This window comes from Halichoeres trimaculatus, unplaced genomic scaffold (genome assembly GCF_033239565.1).
Source record: "Halichoeres trimaculatus isolate MK-OKI-2021-1 unplaced genomic scaffold, fHalTri1.1 fHalTri1_scaffold_3, whole genome shotgun sequence".
NCBI classification, from domain to species: domain Eukaryota; kingdom Metazoa; phylum Chordata; class Actinopteri; order Labriformes; family Labridae; genus Halichoeres; species Halichoeres trimaculatus.
In genome coordinates this window covers 29,952,528-29,977,248 of record NW_027437181.1, presented here as the reverse complement: position 1 = coordinate 29,977,248, position 24,721 = coordinate 29,952,528, and the positions used below count along the sequence as shown (strand labels likewise).

At 41.2% G+C, this 24,721-nt stretch overlaps 1 protein-coding gene across 2 annotated transcripts in view; it reads left to right on the top strand.

Moving 5' to 3' along the window:
* The first annotated feature begins 21,464 nt into the window (after positions 1 to 21,464).
* Positions 21,465 to 24,721, top strand: part of LOC141788094 (heterogeneous nuclear ribonucleoprotein C) — a 62,210-nt gene continuing 58,953 nt past the window's right edge. The window contains exon 1 of one of the 2 annotated variants that reach the window (XM_074666934.1): positions 21,465 to 21,646. In XM_074666934.1, the coding sequence (XP_074523035.1) occupies positions 21,625 to 21,646 (22 nt within the window). In that variant the 5' untranslated portion in view covers positions 21,465 to 21,624. The remainder of the gene's footprint in view (positions 21,647 to 24,721) is intronic. The other variant, XM_074666933.1, reaches the window with a different exon arrangement.

Sequence of the window (24,721 nt, the reverse complement as noted above, 5' to 3'; positions counted from 1 at the left end):
AAGCATGTATGCACAGCCATCAAAACCCACACCCACACGATGCAGGAACACGCTGGATCAGACCTGGACTGTAGCTTGCTGTCCAATTGAGTTTGCAGGTCCAGTAGCAGAACATAATGAGGTTTTCACACTGAGACACTCCAGCCAGGGAGAGTGGCGGGTGAGGGCTGCGTGAGGGGGGAGTCAGCGGGTGTGACAGAAAGAGAGAGCGATGGGGAAGGGAAGAGAAAAGGCACTCAATGATAATGTATGAGCTGTCTGCTGTGCTCTATGTTGGGGAAAAGAGTGCAGTGTTGCATTTAAAAAGAAGATTATCATGTCAAGATACAGTAATACCTCAGTGAACACTGATTTTCATTGTTACTGCTGCTCGGCTCTGTCTGTCTGGGTGTGAACACTAAGAGGGGATAATCAGGAGAGGAGGGTCTAACAAGGACGTGTTTGCTTCTCATCACCTCAGAATTATCACTTTAACTTCAAACAAGGTCCAACATCAGATGGATTCCCCTGTGTGTCGTTTTTCTAATGAAACTTAACCATCTAATGAAATTTACATCACCGTGGTCATGATCACAAAATTTAAGGCCCGATTCCTGAAAGGGTTGTGCAGCTTTTACCCAAATTAGACAAAACAGCTCCATCCATTTCCCAAAGTGCACAAAAGGGAACAATACAACCCAAACTGTGCTGCAGAGCAACAAGCATCCCCAGTGCTGTTTGCTTTAATGTGTTCATCTGAGGTAAAAATGTCCCTTCAGGCCCGTTTGTCTTCATTATTAGCACAGTGTGCTTTGTGGACTAGATCTGCAGATCATGGTAGTAAACAGTCCTTAGTGCTTCAAGCTGCAACAATCCAACCTGAATGATTTCACCAGTATAGACTAAAAGTTAGCATCCCTATGGAGAACTACACTCTCCGGCCACTTTATTAAGTACACCTTGCTAGTACCAGTGTGGACCCTCTTTTGCCTTCAGAGTTGCCTTAATCCTTGGTGGCATAGATTCAACAAGGTACTGGAAACATTCCTCAGAGAGTTTGGTTCATAGTGACATGATAGCATCACACAGTTGCTGCAGATTTGTCGGCTGAACATCCATGATGAGAATCTCCTGTTCCACCACATCCCAAAGGTGCTCTATTGGATTGAGATCTGGGGACTGTGGAGGACATTTGAGTACAGGGAACTCATTGTCATGTTGAAGAAACCAGTCTGAGATGATTCCAGTTTTATGACATGGAGCGTTATCCTGCTGGAAGTAGCCATCAGAAGATGGGTACACTGTGCTCATTAAGGGATGGACATGGTCAGCAACAATACTCAGGTAGGCTGTGGACTTTAAACCATGCTCAGTTGGTACCTAAGGGGCCCAGAGTGAGCCAAGAAAATATCCCCCACACCATTACACCACGAGCAGCCTGAACTGTTGATACAAGGCAGGATGGATCCATGCTTTCATGTTGTTGATGCCAAATTCTGACCCTACCATCTGAATGTGGAGCAGAAATCCAGACTCTTCAGACCAGGCAACGTTTTTCCAATCTTCTATTGTCCAGTTTTGGTGAGCCTGTGTGAATTGTAGCCTCAGTTTCCTGTTCTTAGCTGACAGGAGGGTCACCCGGTGTGGTCTTCTGCTGCTGTAGCCCATCTGCCTCAAGGTTGGACGTGTTGTGTTCAGAGATGCTCTTCTGCAGACCTCGGTTGTAACCAGTGGTTATTTGAGTTACTGTTGCCTTTCTATCAGCTCCAACCAGTCTGTCCATTCTCCTCTGACCTCTGGCATCAACAGAACCACCGCTCACTGGATATTTTATCTTTTCAGGACCATTCTCTGTAAACCCTAGAGATGGTTGGGGGTTAAAATCCCAGTAGATCAGCAGTTTCTGAAATACTCAGACCAGCCCATCTGGCACCAACAATCATGCTATGTCCAAAGTCACTTAAATCACCTTTCTTCCCCATTCTGATGCTCGGTTTGACCATGTCTACATACCTAAATGCATTGAGTTGCTGCCATGTGATTGGCTAATTAGACATTTGTGTTTATGAGCAGTTGGACAGGTGTGCCTAATAAAGTGGCCGGTGAGTGTATGTGAGGTGACTACAGGTCCCAGCAGCACTAGAGCTTTGATTCGAAGTGCAACTTCTCGAAGTAGAAGTGTAGAAAAGACACAGAGAGTAACAGTGATAGAGACAGTGTGGTGGTGTGTGGAGGCATCTCCATCACTGGAAAAACAAGGCTTGTCATCATTGGAGTCAATCTTAATGCAAAGAGAAATCTAGAGGGGAATCTGCACCCAGTGGCAGTAGCATATCTCAAACGTCTGGGACCGAACTCTATCCTTTATGGTGACAACGTTCACCTCCATACCCCTACTAACTCCAAACAAGTAAAAAACACAAGAATCACCACACAAGCATCCAATCCACCAAACAAGCATCAATGGTTGAATACACAGTGTGACATTCGCAGAGAAGATTTGGCAAATTTTTCCTGGGTGCAACCCTCACACCCAGCTCTGCTGCTCATTCTACAAATACATGTCTCACAAATGTGGCAACATTTTAACAAGAACTAAGGCTTACTAATAATATAGGATTTATAGCCAAAAAGCTTTGTCACAACAAAGAAATAATCCACCAAACACAGATTTCCTTATTTTTTTGTGCTTAATTTACACACAGTTGGATTAAATCCTTCCAAGACCCCCCCAAATCCTCCAGATTAGTTTCTCTCCTCCAGCATCCTTAAATTACCCTGGGATGTCTGGGTAAATTATGTAAAGCATGATCGATAACCAACAATTTAGCCACCATCAGTGAAAGACTCCAAAATCAGGTTCATTTTGTTTGCAAGTTGTTACATTTCCCCTCCCTTCCACAGCTTTTAAGTGCTACACCCCACAAGAACTCAGGACTGTTTTAAATTTTTTTTTTTTTTTTAAGTAAATAACTGTCTAGCTAAGTGAGAATCTAAACTCACATCTCTTGAGAAGAAACCTTTCCAGGATTATAAAAGCAGTGGTGTTGACAGTGCAACACTTTAACCTTGACTTCGAAGAAGATGGCTCAGGGAACAAAGGCATGTTTTTATTGAGCTTCTGATAATATCAACGGCATAAAGCTGTCTCTCCAGTAGCCTGAAATCCTCTTTAATTTCTTTTTTGCTGCTTAAGAAAAGGACACTTGCTTTACAGAAGAAGTCTGTGAATAATCCCCCCAGTGTTGCTCCAACTATCGTCTTCAGGGCTCCTAATGATACCAGTAAGCTTGTGTCTTGGGATCATTGGAAGGACATGAAACTCCTGCTGCTGTTGTATCAGTTTCTGCAGGTACATAGAAAAATCTGTGTCTTACAGGGTCCTGCACAAATTTAGAAGCATCAGGTTGAATTATTTCTGAGTTTTGCAGGATAACTCCCACACCAGACTTAAAACTAAAGGTGACAGAGCTTTTGTGTCGGCTGCCCCTGGCTGTGGAACATCTTGCCTTTACATATCTGCTCTGCGGGGTCAATCAAGGTTTTTAAGTCTTTCTTCAAGACTCACCTCTTCTCCCTTGCTCTTGATTAAAGTTTGAATGGTCATCTGGCGTAATTTTTATTTAATTCTAATTTATTTTATTCTATTCTATTTCATTTTATATTTGCTCTGATTTTATGTTTTCATGTATCTTAGTATTGTGTCCTGTTATTTTTACTGCTTTTTATCTGTACAACACTTTGGTCAACTTTAGTTGTTTTAAATGTGCTCTATAAATAAAGGTGGAGTGATCGTGTGTTTCTCATCAGGTTAGGGATGGGTACTTTTCACATTTGAAACGCTATGATACTGATGCTCGCAACCTGGCAATCAGTATCAGCACTCAGTGGTACCATTTTTCTGTATTTTTGTATGTGTTTATGTGGTAATGAATATAAATTTGTTAAATAATAAAATCCCAAAGTTTTTCATTTCAACATGTTTAGACTTCAATATATAAGCTTGCGATGCTGTGTTTATGTCCAGCATGGAAAATCGCCTACTCTTCCACTCTCTCACAGTCACAAGGATGTGTTTAGCAGTGGTGATTGCTCTAAGACTGCAAGGGAAGCTCAGCATTCCCTAAAATGCAAGAAAGTGGTGATATGTACTGCTGTGTGTACATTTCATTGACAAAATATGCGCAAGAATTCCTGCATCTTTTGTTCAGAATCAGCTACCTATCACAGGTAACTGGCTCCACCTCCTTCTCATTTATCCTCGCAGCGTCTCAGCGCTTCTGACTTCAGCGTGGAAGTGTAGAGTGGGTTGTTCTACTGTGGAAACTGGACGGTCATTGGATAAACGCTGGGCTTTGTCCCGCCCATCGGACGCTCAGCTATGGGTCTATGGTCTATGAGGCACTGGGCTTCTGCATGATGATTGGATGATCTGTCTGAGGCCGAATCCCTTTTTGATTGACAGTGAAATGAACCAGTCAGCGATCTTGAAGTATAACCCTCCACCAGAGCATCTTCTGAGTTGTTCTGGACTGATCCGGAAGCTTTATTAATACCCAGCAAGTTTACTTTTCTTAAAAATGACGAGCATTGTGTTAAATTGTTTTGTCTCTTTTCACCAATAAGCAGCTACAGCTACAGTTGCTGAGCTTCTCCCCCTGTCACTCACACTTACAGCCTACAGGTGTAGAGAGGAGCTTCTACTGTTCAAAGTGGCTCAAGTCTTACACCTGCAACATAATGGGCCAAGGCCGTTTAAGCAGTCCAGCTCTGCTGGCCATTGAGAGAACACTGGTAAAATCCCTGGAAAAAACTCCTGGTTGGTACGACAGGGTCACAGATCATTTTCTTGAAAAGGAACAGAGGGTAGAATTTACATTTAAATAAATAAACAAATATATGATGTGGCCGGAAAAAACGGAGCTTCCCCTTCTTGACTGACCAGCAGTCGCCACTGGTGTTTAGGTACCTATACATGGTATCTTTTGATCTTTTTATGTGAATGGGTACTCGGTACTATAGATGGATTTGTGTCTGAACCTATAAAGGTATCTGATTCATTACTCCTCCTTATCCTTGTTGACTGAGGAATGTGGAATAGGAACGGACAATGAAGTCTCAAACAGCCTTGCAAACTGTTCAAACAAATTGGTCCTGGAGTGTAACTGTAAAGGAAAATTTAAAAAACACTTCAGGGATAACTTATTATTATTATTATCATAATTATTGTTGTGTTGGTGTTGTTGTTGTTTTGTTGGTGGTTGAATCGCTTGTGAGATCAACACGCCAAACAGATGATGTCCAGTCAGCAGTCCAGCTGTCTCGTAACTTCTTTTTCTTGTCTATTTATCTTGCTCTGCTCTTTTGGTAGATGACATCAGTAAGTTATAAAACATGGTTGAAAACCTGAAACCCCACCATGTTTACCTTGTAAAGCTCTCTAACCTGAAAAGACAAAAAAAAGTTATTGGCTTCCTGTAACAGAACCTGGTTGGACATTTTTTTTTCATCCGATATCCAGATGCACAATTTTTTCACCAAAATGATGACCTAATTTTTTGCCTCTCATTTTTGTCTTTTCCTGCTTGTTTCTCCCTCTTGAACCTTGTTCATTGAACCTTGTTCATTGAACAGTCAAAAGCATCTACCAAAACACAAAACCTTTGATTTCCAGCCACCGATTCTGTCGCCAGCTCTTTTTATCAATGCTTTTCTCCTCTCACAAGCATTTTCTGCTGCATGCTCCCTCTGCTCAGTGAGCTTCACAGAACATATAAGCCTCATTCACTAAAGGACTGCACGGTTTATCCTAAATCGCTAAATCTGTGATAATGAGCCAGAAAGATATTGTTTCAATTCTCAAAGCATGTGCAAACGGTTAAGTGCTCCACACGCCTTCCTGCAAAGCAAAATGCATCAGTGTGCACTTGTGTTGTTGGTGTTTATTGGTTAAGAGCAAAGTGGAGCCTCAGTGCAGAAAGCACAAGAAACGCAAACACTGGTGCTAAGAGTGCCATGTAGTTAATATGCTTTAACTCTTCGGTTATAAGACAATAATCCCAGCTCTGGCTGATCCAGGAAAGCATATCTGAACATGAAGTCTGTTTAACTCTTCTGCCACTATTTTTATTGTACAGGGACCAAATTATTCTAATAGTACGGCCACACCAAACGCGGATTTGCGGCGAGATTACATACTAAGTCAATGCAAAGACGCGTTTCGACGCTGATTCGCCTCGGACGGCACGTTGGACGCGTTTGCGCAAATTCCTTTAACAGTTCTTAATTTCGAGGAATAGCCCCTTGAGATAAGTAATCTCGTTTTCGAGGGGAGCCTCAAATTGCGCATTTGGAGCGTTAGCGCGTTTAGGCATTAGATGCGAATTCGGTTGAGTTGAAAATATTGATCTTTCGACACGAATTCGCGTGAAGGCTTGCCATGGCCGCCAATCAGCGATGACATTCCCCCACGATGTTATTGATTTGATGACACTGGGGGGGGGGGGACCCCCACCTGCTCAGACTCCAACCCCACTGGAAGATGGAGGAGAAAATAATCTGTGTGGTGTGTCATCATCCAGAGTTATACGATACGACGAGACCAGAAAAAAAGCAGCAGGCTTGGGTGAAAGTCGCTGAGGAGACAGGTTTTGAAGGTAAATTCTGTAAGTATTCGTTTCCAGCTGGATTTGCCTGCACAGGCTATCACTGAGTCCGACTGTTTTCCTCAGTGGAGTTTTGAGCCTGATAGAGAGGAGGGAGGAGCGGGGCAGGGACAGAGCCAGGGAAAAGATGAAAGTTCTCTGCGGTTCTCTCTTTCCTCGACCCCTTCATTATCCCTGGGGACACCTCTGGGAACATGGGTCGGGGGGTCAGGGGTTTGGGGGTTCGGGGGGCCGAGGATGAGGTCGTAGGGAACAGCCAGGCAGGGCCCGTGGAGGTGGATTACCATGGAGGGCAGCAGGCATTGATTGTGATCTCCAAAGCTTTCACACACTCTCCTGTCACACTTTTGAAACCACAGCTCGTTGTTTTTCAGATGCTCTTTCGGGCGGCATAAGGCTGTTTGTGGCTCAGTCCTTGCACAGAGCAGCCTTGCCAGAGTGTCTGAAACATGTCCTATCTATTATGAATCCTCTCTACAAGAACCTGGTGAGGACTTTCCAGTTCCTCACAGCTCATCATACACGTGGATAGATATTAGCACTGTCAGGATATGAGCGCACAGCACAGTGCTGCACAGTGGGCTGTAGACCTGCAGACAGCTAATTACAGCTGTGATTAATACCAAACTGGAGGAAATGCACAGAGCTGCAGAACTTTAAGGTCGTTTCTTTCCCTGCTTGAATTTTATAAAGTTTGTCTTGTAAATTGGAGCTAGGGAAGGAACAGATAGTGAGTTAAGTGATGTCCAACTGTTGGCGCTAACAGCAGCTACAAACTACTCTGAGTAAACGTCCTGGGTTTGTGACAACTAAAATTGATCTTGTTTTCCAAATTGCATACTTCTGCACTTACTGTTTTGAGTGTGTGAGTGTGTTCAGCTAGTGCAGTCAAACAGTCAAAAAGTTGAGTGTGTAACGATGGACACTTCTCGCACTCAATCGTCATCAAATGGGAAATGGGATTGTAGTGTCTGTATTTTGTGCTCTGTTTCAATAAGTGCAGAGTATGCAGCGCACTTCATGTAACACAGCACCAGTGGGAGGCAGGCTGTAGCTCCACTTCCTCCCTGCCTTTATCAGCTCGTTATTATGTGTGTTCGGGTTTTTTGTGCTTACCTGGTCACTTTCACAGAAAAAAAGAAACACAGATCTTGTACTTTCCTCCAGTAGCTTATTTTCTTTCTACCCTTGGTTGCTAACATAACACTTCTTAGTTTCGAGCTGTATCATCTTAAAGAAAAGGCCTGTATTACCCCCTGACACAATGTGCCAAAGTGAGGTTAAACCCAAACACAGAGGCCATGTTGGGTCACTGCTTTTCCTTTTACTGAGATTTTGGGGAGATAAAGGTTTATAAAAAAAAATAGCTCCAAGGTTGTATTTAATCCAGACTGCCTCCATACCTCACCTTCCCTCCAGCTAAGTTTCTTCTTTTCTTCACTTTCCAAACTTATCCACTGACCCTGCCTTTCCTGAGAGACTACTGCTGCACATCTAGATACATTCACCTGCTTCTGAATCTGCTGTATAACCACATTACTCCAACCAGATTCCATTTCTTTGCCCCGAGAAGGCAGCGCTATCTCCGTCCCAAATCCCACATGGCCGTGCTGTACTCCCCTATACTATCCTCATGCCTCTGTGCTTTCTGAGCTCCTAAAACTGTCTCTGTCAGGTTCAAATTGAAGTTTTTCTAACTTATGCAATGTCTAAAAATAAAAATATAATATATATTATTAATTTAGCTCCAATAAGCATCACAAGTTGATATTGAATAGATTAATGAAAATAGTTTATCATTTGACGTTTTTAACCTGTGCTCTGTTAAATGACTCATGTTAAAAACCATGTATTGTTCCTTTTTTTTTGTTACCCGAGAGATCCGACATCTGACCTCTAAGAAGAAGGGATGATCTTTGAAAGAAAGTGTACAGGCTGTTGCCTTTCCAGTCAAGGGACGTCTCTGCAGCCTCCACTGTACCAGAACAGGCGTGCTCTGCACCAGTAGCTTTAGTGGAAGAGCTTTATTCTGCCAAACTTGCTCTGTGGAAGGATTTGGAGGGCTCAAAGATTGTGCATGTATTATTTCATCTAAAGATGCACCAGGAGTGTGCCACCATATAGCTAAAAACCATGAAGAAAACCCTAACTGATTTTTTTTTTTTTTTTGGAAAGGAGAGGGCCTAAAACCTCAGATACTCCATGGTATTTTTGTGATGTTTCTTTCAGCAATGATTTCAGAGGCAAGAGAATAAGATAGACTGAACAAACATATTGTAGAAAAAAGGACAAGAGATGAGAAACTTACAAAGTGCTGAGAAAGAACAGCTGGAAAATGAGAGATAGGTTGGAAAAGTAAAGTGCAGTTGAACATGGACTTCTTTTAAAAATGCAATTCAAGAAAATCAGTCTTATATTTACATGATCACAAGCATCAGGAAAACACTCCTGTGAGAAGGATTTGGAGCATCTGCTGCTTGCTGCATTGAGATCCTGAAGATTTGAAACCTCAATGTGAAAATTATTTAAATAATAGAAATCACAAAGCTGCAGATAGCCCTGTTTACATTCAGCAAGAAAGGCACTGATTGAGATTCACTCCACTCTCCTCTGATGGTTTTCATTTAGAAAGAACTTCCTGTGACTTTCAAGATGTTAAAGGTGTAGTCAGCGATCGTCTAATCTGCACCAATTGTCAAATTTGCTGTATTTCTCCTCTCAATCCACAAGATATCATCACTGACAGCATGTTGAAAAAAAAGTCCGGTTTCAATAAACAATCTCAGCTCTGAATTTCAGCAGGTAAATACTGTGGCTCGGACTGAGCCACCAAAACAGGGTACACCCCCACACACCCAGGGAGCGGATCATACTCATGCACAGATCAGACAGAGGGGGGAGGAGGAGTAGTATGTTGCGTAGTGTGCGCAGTTAGCGTAAGAAAGCAGTACGATACCAACAGTAGCAATGGCCGAAAAACAGCCCAAAAGAAAACGGACAGAGGAGCATAAAGTGAAAAAGAAGGTCTATGACCATAATAGAGGGAAGACCCTTGTCAATACTGGTGTGGCTTTCCGACTGTGGAGGGAACTCAGCGATTTAACAGAGCAGAATTATTTTAGTTATTTATATATCTAAATATTATATTATCTTTTGCTACAGTACTACTAAAACTCGTCATACTACTACTACTACTTTCAAAGCAATAAATACGGCTTCACATATTTATTGCGAACTGAACCTCGATCGCAGGTCCAGCCTCTGCCATGTTGGTCAGCTACGCAGTTTCTACAGTCGATTCCATGACAATGCACGTCCACCATCTTTTGGCGTGGAGCCAGGGGTGGGGTATGAAGGGAGAGGCGGGTCTAATTTATTAATAAACAACCTCTCCACTCGTTTTCTCCCACAACGCTGACTCCACCTCTAAATGGGAGCTATACTCAGGTTGACTAGAAGAAAATATGTTGCGCAAAAGATGCTTTCTTGTCCCAATGTTTGAAGTGTTCAACTGACTCCACCTCAGGAAAGTTCTGCATTAGAAACCCACAAGTGCTGGTGGCAAGGACAACAAGAGATTTATCTGCTCTGCAGGATTTGGCGAGTTTGAGTTCTGCCAGAGGGAGTCTGTGGAGCACTCATTGCACTTCAATGAGCCACAAAATGTTGGTGAAATAAACACTTAAACTTTTGGTGTCACCTATTTGGGAAGAACTGTGAGTAGCACCTTTTTTAACTAATAAATCAACAAAAAGAGGAAATTCTACCTGTCTTTGCTCAAGTGTTATTTGGGCTGTCTGTCACCTACCCTGATTAACTTGTGTCTTGCGATGCCGTCGATGTGGACCAATTACAGCCTTGAAACCTTGCCTGTGTCCACAGAGCTTTATGGCTCTTTGTTCTTTGTGGCTTGTTTTTTAAAGAGACCTCTTCAGGGCTCCAAAATGGCTTTGAAGCTTGAGAAAAAAAAGGAAACCTGGAACAGATAATGCTGTTATCACCATGAAGAGCCATTTGTGCAAAGGCGGGATAAAGACTAGTAAGCTTCAGAGATTTTAAATAGTCCCAGAGACGCTCCTGCTCTTACAGCTGCCAACATGAACTGTTATTATCATTATTATTTTTTTAAATTTGAAGGTCCAGGTGATAAACTTTTATAAATCAGGTTGGATGTCTTCATGAAAAACAAATCACTAACATCTGCCTGAACAACTATGTTTGAGGCAGAAGGACAACATGGTTAGATAAACTGTAGACTTTTCAAAGGTGTTGTTCTAAACTACTGAAGTTTGGGCTGGTCAGAGGCATCTGTGAAATGTCTGAAATCAGGATTCACTTTCACCTCTGCAGACGTTTTGATCACATGAGCGTATATCCAAACATGCAGACCCAGATGAGTTCTGCAGTCTTCTCACATTCAGTAGAAACAGCCCCACATGACAGCAGGAATAATGTAACACACTATTATTCTAAACAGTGGCCACTGTGCCAGCATGGGAGTGCATCCTAATATGCCTTTGTTGAATAAAGAGTGACTTCACATTACAGTGAGCAAGCACCAATCACACCATTTTTTCTGCAATGTTTGCTTCAGTAAGAGTTCAAAAAGACTGTGCTCCAATTTCACCATCAGAATCACGCATTGTTTGCTTATTCATGTGTTTTTTAATCTATTTCAAAGCCCACATACCCACATGCAGTGCAATGCAGGTAGAGGAACACATACAAACAGTTTGTTTTAATTTCCCAAAAAGCAAAGAAGAAATAGTGTTCAAAGGGGAGGTATTAAAAAAATGCTGGGATCTTCACATCTTCGTGAAATGAAATAATGAGCACATTTTTAAAGCTATGAACTATGTAAAGTTAATACAATGGCACCAAAGGGGCAGTATGAGGCCATAAAATTACAATACTCCCTCTTTAAAGAGTCAGCAGGATTTTCCTCAAAAATAGTGAATCAACTTTTACAGGAACAGTCCTGCTCAATTGTCTCCTACAGGCCTCTGTTCATGTCTCTCAATGTCTATGGCTGTTTTCCAAACCACCAACTACACTACCAGTGCCTACTATTTTGGTTGAAATTCAGTCTGTAGTAGGTAGTATGTGAAAACTCTAAAATCTGCAGTATGCCAAAAAAAAAACAGATGTCCTGCTGACCCAGGAGGATTTCTAAGTATGCAACGGACCAGTCTACCTGGCATACTGTTTCCCATAATGCACAGTGCTAACGCTGTTAGCCTATGCAGGCAGCAGGTTTGGGTGAAATAACCGCCATCTAGTGGAATGAGTCGGCATTACAGCATTACAACTACGATACAACAACACTTTCGTTAGACGGCCTGCGAGATAGAAGTGAAGTGATGCATAAGAAACACGTGTAAGTCTTGTTACTTCCAGTTATAAAAGAGGTGTTTACTTCTACAAACTCATTAAAACCCATATAAACCACTAATTCCCTTCTTAAACCATTCGTGGATTAAATAGGAGTAGTTTTTCCATCAGCTGCAAAAACAAAAATCCCTTCCAGATTTATTTTCAGTAATGATATAAATCAAATATGATGATTCTGCTATGATATGATTAAAAAATAACTAAAATGCCAAGATCTACATAAAGTTTGTGTTGTACATTTATAAATAAATAAATAAATAACAAAGGCAAAACAAAAGCCATCACCTGAAAACCATAGTGTACTCCAAAACAGATTTAATAGAACAGTCATACTACATATTACATGCAAAAGCAGTAGGCAGTATGCAGTGCTTAGTCCATTCACATTGGGAACAGCCTATGTCTGCCTTGAAACCTCTCCTCTGCCTGTATGTTGATGTTTTGGTTGCATCGGGATGTTCCTGGGCAGAGAGTAAGCATGGTTACTTTAACCAATCACAGAGCATCCAGTGCACAAGTGACTTTGTGTGTTGATTAGCGGGTGGAAGAAGCTATCTCAAGCGGTTATAATATTGTACGTAGCTTGGAGAAAGAAAAACAACCAGTGGTGTGCGGACAGGGGAGGCAGGGGAGGCAGTGCCTCCCCTAGGCTGACAAGAAAAAAAAAATGTATATAAAAATATATTTTTTTAGTTGTTCGTATACAATTTGTCATAATTAAAAAATAAAAAAGGAAATTGCTGATTTGTCAATAAGAGGGAGGCTAACAGAGGGGACGGACAGCGTTTCGCGCTGGCTTCATGCTTGTAATGCGCGTCGGAGGCAGGGACTCCGAGAGAGAGATAGACCGTTTACTTGAAATCACAACGTTTTGCAGGTTCGCGCATGCGTACTAAGGTCTCACGCTGATTAACGTGGGCATCAATGAGGCACAGCGCTTCTCTGCCTCCGCAGGTTGTAATACCGCACCCTCTTTGAGGTCTCGCGATAGTTTGTTAGTGCAGACGTTTGATAGAGTATACCGGAGGTGCCTGGCCTGTGTTCTTGTGTTGTTGAGATACGGTTATTTTTGTTCGTATTTTTCTCTTGCTCCTGTGACGTAAATACTGTAGAAATGCAGGTGAACGTATGTTTCAGGTTTTAATTGGCATTTTGTCTTGTTAACTACGGGACTTCAGTCTGTCTCCGAACTGTAGATAGGAAAGCTGATTAACATTTATTTACTTGGCTCGTTGCTGGTAACCAGTGTCTAGGAGTCCGGGCCAAAGTGAGGGAAAAGAATTAGCGAATGTGAGCAGTGCACACACATATAGAAATTTCAACTTTAGCTGGCTGCCTGCCTCCCTCGTCATGGACCTCACCGCACGTTACTGAAAACAACCAATGTGAAATGAAACACCAGACAGATAATGCTTTTTCCTTAACAAGGATGAAGCTTGGCATGACTTTCACTTGCTTTTGGGAGCTTGAAAAGCAGCTCGGGATGAAGTGCGACGAAAGTTGGCTTACTGCTAACCAGGTATGTGCCAAATAACTCAGTGATTAGCTTGTGCTAACATGCTAAGTCAGGTGCACAGCTCTTGAGTCTCTCCCACGTAGAAACACAATGCTACAAGTGGTTACTGGGCTAGTGAGTGTGTTCAAGTCATGGTCAGGGGCTGTGGGTGAGCACCAGTTTGAATGGTGTGTTTACCAACAAGTAACGAAAATTCCTGCAGACCCTACCTAGAAGTTGACAGCCACGCTCCTTCAGTTTTTGAAAAGAGTGGTCAGTCAGACCTGAATTCATTGAGGGTAAAGTGGTTAATCCAGTTAAATAAAAATGATTTTCATTTTTATGCAGAATCTGAATCAGATGGGTCACTGCATTGTAAATTGTGTTGAAATGTTGTTGGTTCGTGTTGGTTTTTGTGCTAATGAGGCAAATTTAAAAGCATCCAAGAGGTCAGGGCAGCAAAGTAAGACTCCGTTTCTGAAGAATTGAGCAGAGAATAAGCGAGCATGTTTCTCTGTTCCTCCAGCTCACTGTCTGAAAGAACTTTCCTCACAGTCACCAGTCATAGTTCAGTGTCAGAAACCCACACTGAGCTCTTCACGTTTGATATCTTATTTTCAGGTTCTCTCTTCAACCAATTTGCATTTCAATCTTTAAGCCAAGTCATCTGTGACTTGACTTCAAATTATACTGCTCCTGAATGCAGCAGCACTGAGTGGTCCCAGCATCAATGTGGAAAGAGGGCTGAGGACTCTTGTATAATTCTGTCTTTCAAAGAAGCATCAACCAACAAAAGGGAAACAAATCATTAAAATAAGTTTCTACATCTACAGGGGTGAAATCCCTGTTTTTGGATCTCTGTACACCAACAAAGCTCTTTTTTTTCTTTTTTCTTTAGTCTTTGTTTCCAGTCATTACTTGCTGACTGCTGAACCTCAGCGTGGCCGCCTGCCTCCTCATGAGAGTTCATCATCAGCACATAGCCCACAGCCAACATACTCAGCTACGTGGTCAATTTGTCAGTTGGCTAAGCACAGCTTGAGTATGTCAGCTAAAACAAACCTTTCTGCAGACCCACAGCAAAGTTTTTACATAAATGCAGAGCTACTCTTTATTACAGGAGCACCTACCACACACACACACACACACACACAGATATATTTTAAAGCAGTTGTTTTTGAGAAGTAGGGTTCTTCATCTGTATTTTTCGAGGTGCAAATTATCACATGTAGTTTTGTCAACTGTAATTGCTTCCAATAATTATCTTCTTGAAGAACGTCATACCTGCTACGATACCTTGATATAAATTTAACCCCCCATGGATTTCATTTCCCCAGCACTTTATGTTTCTGGTTCTCTTCTTTCTTTACTTTTTCACTTTATTTCTATATTTAGCAACATGCTTGTACTCTTTCATACATTAGAGCCATTTTCTCAGCATGCAGGCTCATTTCTCCTTCTCTTGTCTCTCTTGCTCTTGCTCTTGCTCCTGCCCTCCCTCCAGGCTCTGTAGGTGAGTCAGTCAGCTGGTCCACAGCGAGCCGGGCTCTACCTCCTTCTCTGCTCCTCACCGCCCGTCTCTCAGCCCCCACACCTCTCTGCTGGTTCTCTTTTTAATCCCTCTGATGGCTGAGCCACACGCTCCTGCTTTACGATTTCACACACACACTCACACACACAGCCACACACTCACATACACACACACAGTCTATAGAGTGATGAATAGTTAGTACATTTATTTTTTGGTGTGTTTCTGCATATATATGGAGGGAACTGTCTGTACATGCTCAAAATTTCCAGGAGCAGCTCTGGCAGTGCTGCAGATTTCACGCCGTGGTGACAGGTTGGATTCTGGTTCATTTGATGCAGCCTGGCCTGGAAAACCTATTAAAAAACCCTGACTGGAACTAAATAAGAAATACATTTATTCACTTAATCTCTAGGAATTATAGTTTTATAAGCCAAAGGGAGTGTTATTAAAATGATTGTGTCTCTCTAGTTGTTAGCCAGGCTAAGCCAAATCAGGGAAAACAGTGAAAACTGGTTTCAGTGTTATAACTTTTCATACTCACTTATCGCCAGTGTTTCGAGGTTTAGATCTCCATTTGTTAGGTCAACAAACATGAACATTGCCGTATTAGACTTCAATGAGATGTTACCAGGAACAAATTTATGAGCTAATGAATATAAACTGGTTTAAGGTGAAAAGCTCAAAGTGTAACGGATGATTTGCAGTGTTGCCAACTGAGTAACTTTTCAGACCCCTTTAGAGTCACTTTTCAAAAAAGCAACAAGAGACAAATCTAGCGTCTTTTTGTGAAATTTGGAAACTCTAATGTGAAAGCACATATTGATCTTACTCTTCTCAACAAACAGCAGGTGCTGCTGTGGGCCCATCCCTATCCAAACCACTCACAGGTGGACAAGTCGTCCTCTCTGGAGCATCAGTCCCTCCCTGCTGCAGCCAGAGCAGGCTACTGCATGCAGATGAATTGTGCATATGCATATTAGAGGTGTCCCAGTCCGATATTATTATCGGATATTGGTCCGATATCAGCAAAAAAAACAAATATCGGTATCGTATCGGAATGCATCTAAAATCTCAGATATAAGCACTCCGATATAAGCAGTCCATTCCAGACTCCGCTCCTGCTGTTTTTATTTGATTTATTTAGGTTATTTTCTGGGTTTTCTAATTTATTCTTTATTTTATTCAATTACTAGTATTTTTTATGTTTAATGTTAAAATTTCTGTTACCCGTTGGTTAATAATAGATGGGTCAGTTTTTCCTCATACCTACTGTTGCTGACTACTGTTCTTTGTTTGAATAAAATCACTGAATCAAGCCTTTTCTAACATGACAGACGGTATCGTATCGGAAGTGAAAATGTAATATCGGGACATCCCTAATGCATATCTCTTTTCGGTCACTTTGACCACTCCCAGTCCAGGATAAAGGAGGAGAGTTGATATTTTGACATTAATCAAAAAAGAAAAAAAGAGAGACAGAGAGAAAGAAACAACAGAAAAGGTTCTTTTGTTTTTCTAAACATTTAAGTTGCATCTGGACATATTAAACTCCTTTAATTTTCACTTGGCCACGGCATTTTTCCTCTCTCCTCCACATCCATGACAATTGCAATGACAATGCAAACAAATAATTATGCAAATTAGACAATGATAACATTTAATGACTTCTTGGCCAGCCAATATCTACTGCACTTACTTTGCAACACTACCTGACTTTCACATAAAGAGATGTTTTGATACTTTTTCTCATACTGTACTTAGGTCAGAATGTAAAACTACCCTTATCACAAGACTATGCTCTCATTTCAAGATTATTTTTCTGGGGGCAATTTGTTAACCACATTAAATAATATTGAGGTAAACAAGGAGTGTTCTTTTCAACATGTTTGATCACAAAATCTTTGAGACTAAAGAGGGACAGTTGAATAAAACTGAATGTCATTACATGTAAATGAAACACCTTTGATGTTCCTGTATTTACAGTTACAGCCAGAAAACAGACAAAGATGGAGGACAAACTGTATTTGTGACAAAACCTCAAAGACGAGCAAAAAATAACAAGGCAAGATCAAAATCTATGAGAAACTCAGAAAAAAAATGGAAGGAATAAGACTTACAAGGACCAAACCAAATGAACTTCCATTGAAGGAAGGAAAACAGAGAATCACAGAGGATGTGACAGGGGATAGGGTGGAAATTATCAGGGTTTTTCAAGGCCTTGTATGCATGTAGTGAGGTATTTTCAAAAACCAATGGCAAAAACAACCCCAAAACTCATTTTCCCAGCGGCTACATGAAACCACAAAAACACTCTGGTCGGGGTTTCCATCATTTTCAACGACGTTAAACTGTGGTTTCGTGTAGACGACAGGCCTAAATGTATCAAAATACATGTGGCTTCCCAAACACCCAGCTACGTGTGAACATAGTCAATGCCACATCCACAGAGGCTACAGGGGTTCAATTTGGTCCATGTCTCATACGGTCAGTATTGTTTGGCCCTCATCACAACAATATCAGGAAGATGGTCACAGTGTTATGGCAGATACACAGATGCACACTGTCTGTAGATATTTTATTATGACTCTGACCCCTCATCAGAGCTGAGAGAGCTGCATCAAAATAAGGCTGTGTGAGCACTGCAGTAAAGCCAGTATGACTGGGGCTAATTATGTTTCTGTGCAAACACAATACATTTGTCATATCAGTGTGGCATTGTGTAAATATGTGTTCAAACAATATGAGTGGTCATATTCCCACATTATGGATTAATGAATAGAAACAGAGAAATAATCTTCTGCTGTGGAGTGGGGAAAAAAAACAACAACTCATCACGTCATATTTTTCTGTTACAATGCCGATGGCCAGGGGCTCATTTATCTCCTTGTCACATGGTTGAATGCACAGTTATCCAGGGGTTAACATCTTAATAATGCAATTGTGCTTGGGTTAAGTGTAGTGTGAAAAGAGGTAATAATCATTTTCGAGTTGACTAAGATTAAAGTTTGGCTTACAGCCAGTCTTACTCTGTGTTGGTTGTTAAAGAAGCTAATTAAACTCACATGAAAGCCTCTGCTGGGGTGCCAGAAAAGATTAAACACCCTCAGGTGAATTCTCTCTTCAACTACGACAAAAATGGAACAACGATTAATCTGCATGCACAGTCTGCGAAAAGTAAGGAAAGGATTTAGTTTGGTGTGATTTCCAAACGAGGCATTAGTTATAATCAGAAACTCTGGGATGGAAATGTTATGCAAAAATAATGATACTGCTGGAGATTATCAGAGGCTCCAGTCTGTTTACATGCAGCTCACCTATTCAGTGTGGCTCAGGCTTAGCGTGGAGATTAAGTCCCTGTTTGTCTGAGCATTTCAAACATATAATTGCTCATTAGTTCATCAAACATGCTGCAGTCGGACTGAAAATGTTGTGATTGTCATCAATCTTTTTGTCTGACATAATCACTGAGCAATAAAGGAGTAGATTACACTGGCAGGTTAGAATACGAGGCAAGAAATATACAACACATGTTTCTAAAGATGCTGTAGGAGAATCTGGGATCAGTCTTTTTCACCGTCCACCTCACAGCAGAAGATTCACGGCTGGTTTTGCAAAGGTTTAAGTCTTCAGTGATTAAGCCTGAGTCAAGTTTCGCTCAACATAGAAGAATTCCTCATAACTACAAGGACTGATGTTTCACTATTCACTACATGAACCTTGAGTCTCTCATTAATCAGCCGTTGATTCTGACTCAATTTGTTTGTTAGTCATGATTTATAGCACAACAAATCCACTATTTTTCTCACACTAGTGTTTTAGAAAACTCTTCATTTTAACTGCTGTCTCTCTTTGAAGGGCAACTCCGTTTTTTTTTACACCTGGACCATATTTATAGGTGTGAACATGCTCATATACTCACTTAGACAAACGTCGTGCAGCTCAGAGTCCTTCAGAAGTTATTTAGATCCAACCGATTTTAGCCGCACTTAGCGGGGGCCACGGCAAGGGAGCTTCAGCGCGGGACATAATCTCTGCAAAATCGCTCATTTCAGCTATGTTTTTTCATCCATCGCTATCCATCGTTATCACAAACACACTCCTCTTCTGTTGCCATAGGCGAACACTGTCCACAAGCGCACCACCAGTTTGCTTTGAGTCGTGGACGTGCTCCTGTTTGTTGTTCTCGAGCCAGCTCTTCGTCTCTCTCCCTCTGCATCCTTCTTTCATGGAGCTCCTCGTCCGTGTACTCAGGCTCAAACCGGTAAGGACAACCGTCAAACTTGAAGTCGTAGTCTGAAGACGGTAGACGAGCTGACTTTATGATAACACTGGCGATGGATGAAAAAATATAGCTGAAATGAGCAATTTTGCAGAGATTATGTCCCGCGCTGAAGCTCCCTTGCCGTGGCCCCCGCTAAGTGCGGCTAAAATCGATTGGATCTAAATAACTTCTGAAGGACTCCGAGTTGCACGATGTTTGTCTGAGTGCGTATATGAGCATGCACACACCTATAAATAAGGTCCAGGTGTCAAAAAACCGGAGTTGCTCTTTAAGGCTCCCTGCTCCTCAAACCCCCTTCCATCTGATTGGCCAGCCCTCTGAAGGACTCTCGAGGCCAGAGCTATGGGCAGACCTTGGTGTTTGAGGTCCACCTCTTCAAACTCAGGCCCAACAAATTATTATGACCTCATCATTTCAGCAAGTCTCCTATAGATGTTGTGATGCTCTCGGGCTAACTGACCATTTTAAGCAGTTTACTGATTCAGAGATTGTAACATCAATATGCAGCAGCTTGGAAATCTGCACACGTTTAGTGTCATCACTAAATAATACTTCTATATCCATGTTGGAAACAGGAAAAGCATAAAACACACACTTTCAAAGTTTGAGCTTCTTCCTGTCTTCCTCCAGTTGTTCTTAAAATTTACACTACCATTGCTACATTCATGTCAAAATCTTTAAGATGAATAATTCCTGGTTCCTTTTTAATCACCCTGTTAGGAACATTGACTGCAAAAAAAAATGGATGTCATCTTGCTCCCCCTGGTGGCTGGCTGCAGTATAGGTCAAAAATTCTGTCTCTCCTGTCATCCCAGATAGGAAAATTATTAGACCCTGTAAAAATGCTTCTCAAGTCCCATTGTTGCGGTGATTTGATGATATCATTTAGCTGCTTTGTATTCAAGTCCCGGTTTTTTCGGAAGAGTTTCGTTTTCAGTAATTATAAGAGGTTTTATGTCACATTTAACGATGATTGACCGCTGCCGTTCTTGTGTATTTGTTTCAGGGATTGTAAAATATGTCGGGAGGTAGAGTCAAGAAGTTATTAGACTCTCGAAAAAAAGAAAATATAAATTATTTTTGTCACCCAGCTCCATTCAGATTGTCAGGTTCAATGGCTGCACCTGTGATAGGGGTATCTTGGCTTTAAAACCGTACAATGGTAAATTGGGTAGCCACGCTGTCCACTCTAAATACAGTTTATGGTAAGGAACTTTTGTGAAAAAAGATGGCACATAGACATATGTATTTAAAAACTGGCCCTCCAAAAAATATATAAGAGGAAAAATTTATATATATTTTTTAAAAATCATAAAGTGTTTCAAGTGAAGTCAGAAGTCCATTAAAATCAGGAAAGTCAGTGGTACTGAAGTCAAGGTTTCAAACTCAAGTACAGTAACAATGTCAGACATGATAAAACACTGATATCAATATCAGTCATTAGTCGTATGACTAATGTTTTTGCTTGCTTATGTAGTTTATAGGGAGACCTCAGTATTGTTTTCAGTCTGTTTCACAGCCAGCTGAAACTGCAGCTTTCATAAATATGGACTGAACAAAGGTATCATTTACTTTGCCAAACCTGATGGTCATCTTAAGAACCACAAAAAATAAATAGAAGAAAAAAAAATGTGGAAAGTGTGAGCGTCTTACACATTTATCATTTCCCACAATGCCTTTCTTTTGATAAAAAACAATTGGTAGATAAAGGAGCCTGTTAAAACATTTCAAATCCCACCTCTCCCTAAAATCCCAGTGTGTGAGTGTGTTTTCTTTCTTCTCAGTGTAAAGTCTTTCTATCCGTACATTTTCAGAGTGAAGTAAAGCAAGTGCACAGCTGTGTCTTTGGGTTCCTGCTCTTTGACATGTGCACAGTATTACTGTTAAGACACACACACACAGGCGCACACACACACACTGGCACATTCTCCAGCAGTTTCCTCTCCGCCTGGCTGGAATTTGTAAGCCCTGAGCTCCTGTTGCTGAGGGGAAAGCAGCTGCACCCTCATCCAATCCTCCTGCCTCTGCTCCTGCTGATGGAACAGCCCGGTGCACCCCCCCTGCCCCTGCCAGAGGAAGACATTTGGTACATCCCATCAGTGCCTCTCTAGCTGGTTTGTTACTGACTCAGTAGTATCATCAGCAGTCAGCGGAGCAGCAGCCTGAAGCCACACACTCACACACACAGCAAAGAGTGAGGACGTTAAAGACGAGAGTTGCAAGAGAAAAGCAGAGAGATCCTCAGCTCCTGTCTGTCTGCTGGTCGTGTTGCGTCCCTGATATGACCCTGTTCAGCCCAAGATGTGAGTACGCACAGGTCTCTTCCTCTGTGTGTGTGCATGCATGTGTTAGAGGATGTTTGCATGCAGAGACGTGTTTCTGAAAGACTACATTTTCCACCTTTCATTTATGTGCTCTCTCCTCCCATCCCATCTTCTACCTTCTCCTCCACAGATCTCTGTGTTTGCTTCACTCCCAGGTCCTCTCACTTTTGTATCTTTTTATTTTGTGTGAATGTTTTCTTGATTTTTCTGTACAAATGAATTAACCAGATCAGGTGAAAGATCACTGGTATGTTTTAAGGTTTTGATGTAAACCTTGTGATGCATGCAGGGAAACTTTAAGCCTTGAACTAAACCTCTCAGGTAGAGAAAATCAAGCTCAACCTGTCTCTAACATTGGCAAGGTCAGCACCTGCTCTCCAGGCTCGAATACGCTGTAAATTCATACTTTTAAAAGCTTACCTGGAACATTTTCTTCTCTTTTATCTGACTGTAAAAGTATTGGTTCATCTGCTCGGTGAAGAAGTCTAAAGCAGGCTTGTTAACAGTCATACAGTCAGATTCCACACCTTTAGAAAACTCTGCAAACAAAAAAGCTACATCTCTACAGAGAAATCTATACAGCTCTGTTTTTTCTTTTTGTTTTGCTTCATGTAACTCAGTCCAGTCACTCACTCCTTTCGCTCACTCCCTCTTTCACCCACACACCTATTTTTCCCACTGAAAACACTTTCCTGTTAACCCCCTCTCCCTCTTATTCCACGGCTGATGTTTTTATGGGTTAGGGTTGAAACTCTTGTTTTATGTTGACAGTAATGCTTATGATTACTCTGCACTCAGCGTTATGGTGGTTCTCAGTCTGACCTGAGGTCAGTTGCAGTACAGGATATGAAGAAAATGCAGCGTGACAGAGTGCAGAGGCGTGCATGATATACTTTTTATCCACATTCAGAACACGACCTCCTCCTTATTATGTGAATCCCTGACTGTGCCAGATAAGAAAAAAAAAAGAAACACATACATCTTTTATTTCTGTTCTCCGAGCTGAAACGTCATGTTTAATGACAAGATAACAGAGAATTAATGTCTGAACAGCTGATTGAACCACTAAGAAAAATCTGGATTGTTTTTTAAGTGTAATCACAAAGTCTTAAACTTTTTCCTACCTGTTGTATTGTTTGTAAATGAAAAGAGCATTATCTTCATAACTTAGTTTCAAACTAGGGGTTTCACTGATCACAATTTTCTGGCCAATCACTGATCTTTAAAAAGCCTGACCTTCCGATAACAACAACTTGGGCCGATACTGATATTTATTTTTTTTTATAACTGACAGCATATACCTCCAATGTTCCAATCTTATTTTATTGAAAATCACTGAACAATACCTGGGAACAATAAAATCTTTATGTTTTAACTTAAACAACCAATGAAGTGCCCTGAGTTTTAGGTCTCAGAGCAAAAAGCAATAATGGCTGGCTGTCAGAAATTCCTGCAGGTATGAAAGATCAGTTTCATATGTAAGGATGGGCTGATCGGCACCGATCGATCTGTGCATGTCTATTTCAAACTTAAGTGATCAAAAAGTTGTTGCTTTGTCATTACCTGTACAGATCAAAGAGGGTTTGGGAAACCTTTACCACAGCAAATACCAGAAGACAGAACAAAGAAGAGCATCTTCCTCTGCCTTTTTACACTTTACATTTGAAAGAATATAGTTGCATCAAGCAGGCACCAGAGGAGCTCAGGCTGAATGTGATCAGTAGCTTTCTCCAGTCTGTCTCTTCTTCATAGTCACATCGCAGTGATAATGGCAAATGAGCAATAACAACAAAAAAAGAAAAAAAGATCGTCAAACGTTTGCTGCGGCATAATCCTTCCCGATGATATGAGACATTGTCATCCATCTCCCAAAGTAGAATCAAACAATTTTTCTAAATAAATCTTTTTTTTTGTTGTCTTATTTTTGTTTTGGGATGTGTGTAGAAAAGAGGATGTGTCAACAGGATTATTGAACACTGCGTTGTCACGGATTGAAATGAGTATGGTAATATTTGTCACTAGTCAGTCAGAGCAGTGTTCTGATCTGAAATTAGCTCTGCATTTGTTGAAATCTATCAGGATTTGTTTCAATCTATCTGATGAAAAATTACAGTAGGAGGAGAGAAAATGATGAAAGCAGAAGATATTTTTATCTGATCATGTCGTTATCCCATCTCGCCTACATCAGCGACTTCAAAGATCTCAGATTAACACAACATATGAGAGCAATTATTTTTTCTTACGCACATTACCGTTTTTGTTTCATGGCAAATTATTTTGGCCTCTCTCCAAAACTAAATGAAAGAAGTGTAAATTCTGGTGTTAAACCATAGAAGTGGTAGGATGTGTGTATCTGTGCTGGTTGTGCAAATGATGAAGCTGCTTGCCTTAAAAAAAAAAAAAAAAAAAAAAAAAAAAAAGCTGTTGAAAAAAATACTCTGCATGAGTAGCTTCATGTGTACCTGCAGAAGCTGTTCCTCCTTCAGTGTAATGGTTGCACATGAATAATATGAATGCAGAGAAGTAGTGCAGAAGTAGAGAGAAGTAAACCACGGCAGGGTTCATTCTGACTGACCACAGACAAAGGGAGATGTTCAGTCTGCTGAAACGTTTCTTCTTCTGCAGCTTTTTCTCTCTATCCGGCGTCATGTTGAAAAAGGGAACCTTGTACACATAGTAGCTGTCACTTCAGTGAAGAAGTAGTGTGATTAAGCAGCTCTCACTTTGGCTCATTATGAAGACACAGTCTGGCGCTCGGCCTGACGTCCAATGATACAAAATACAGTGACAGATTGTAGACTGAAGAAGAGGCTGAGCTTTATTACTGATTATGGCTGTTTGTGTTACCATGATGGGTCTTTTAGTTTTCTCTGAGCTCTCTCACTCTTTTTCTTTTATTTTTTTTAACAAAGCCATGGCTTGATGTCTGTGTGATTTCTCTGTCCCCTTTCAAATCGTGTCAGTTTCAGCTGGCGTTAAACCCGATCCGTCCTGTTAGTGTCACACTACGATGTTATTATGAAACAACCCTGTGATTATTATCACCATGATGAT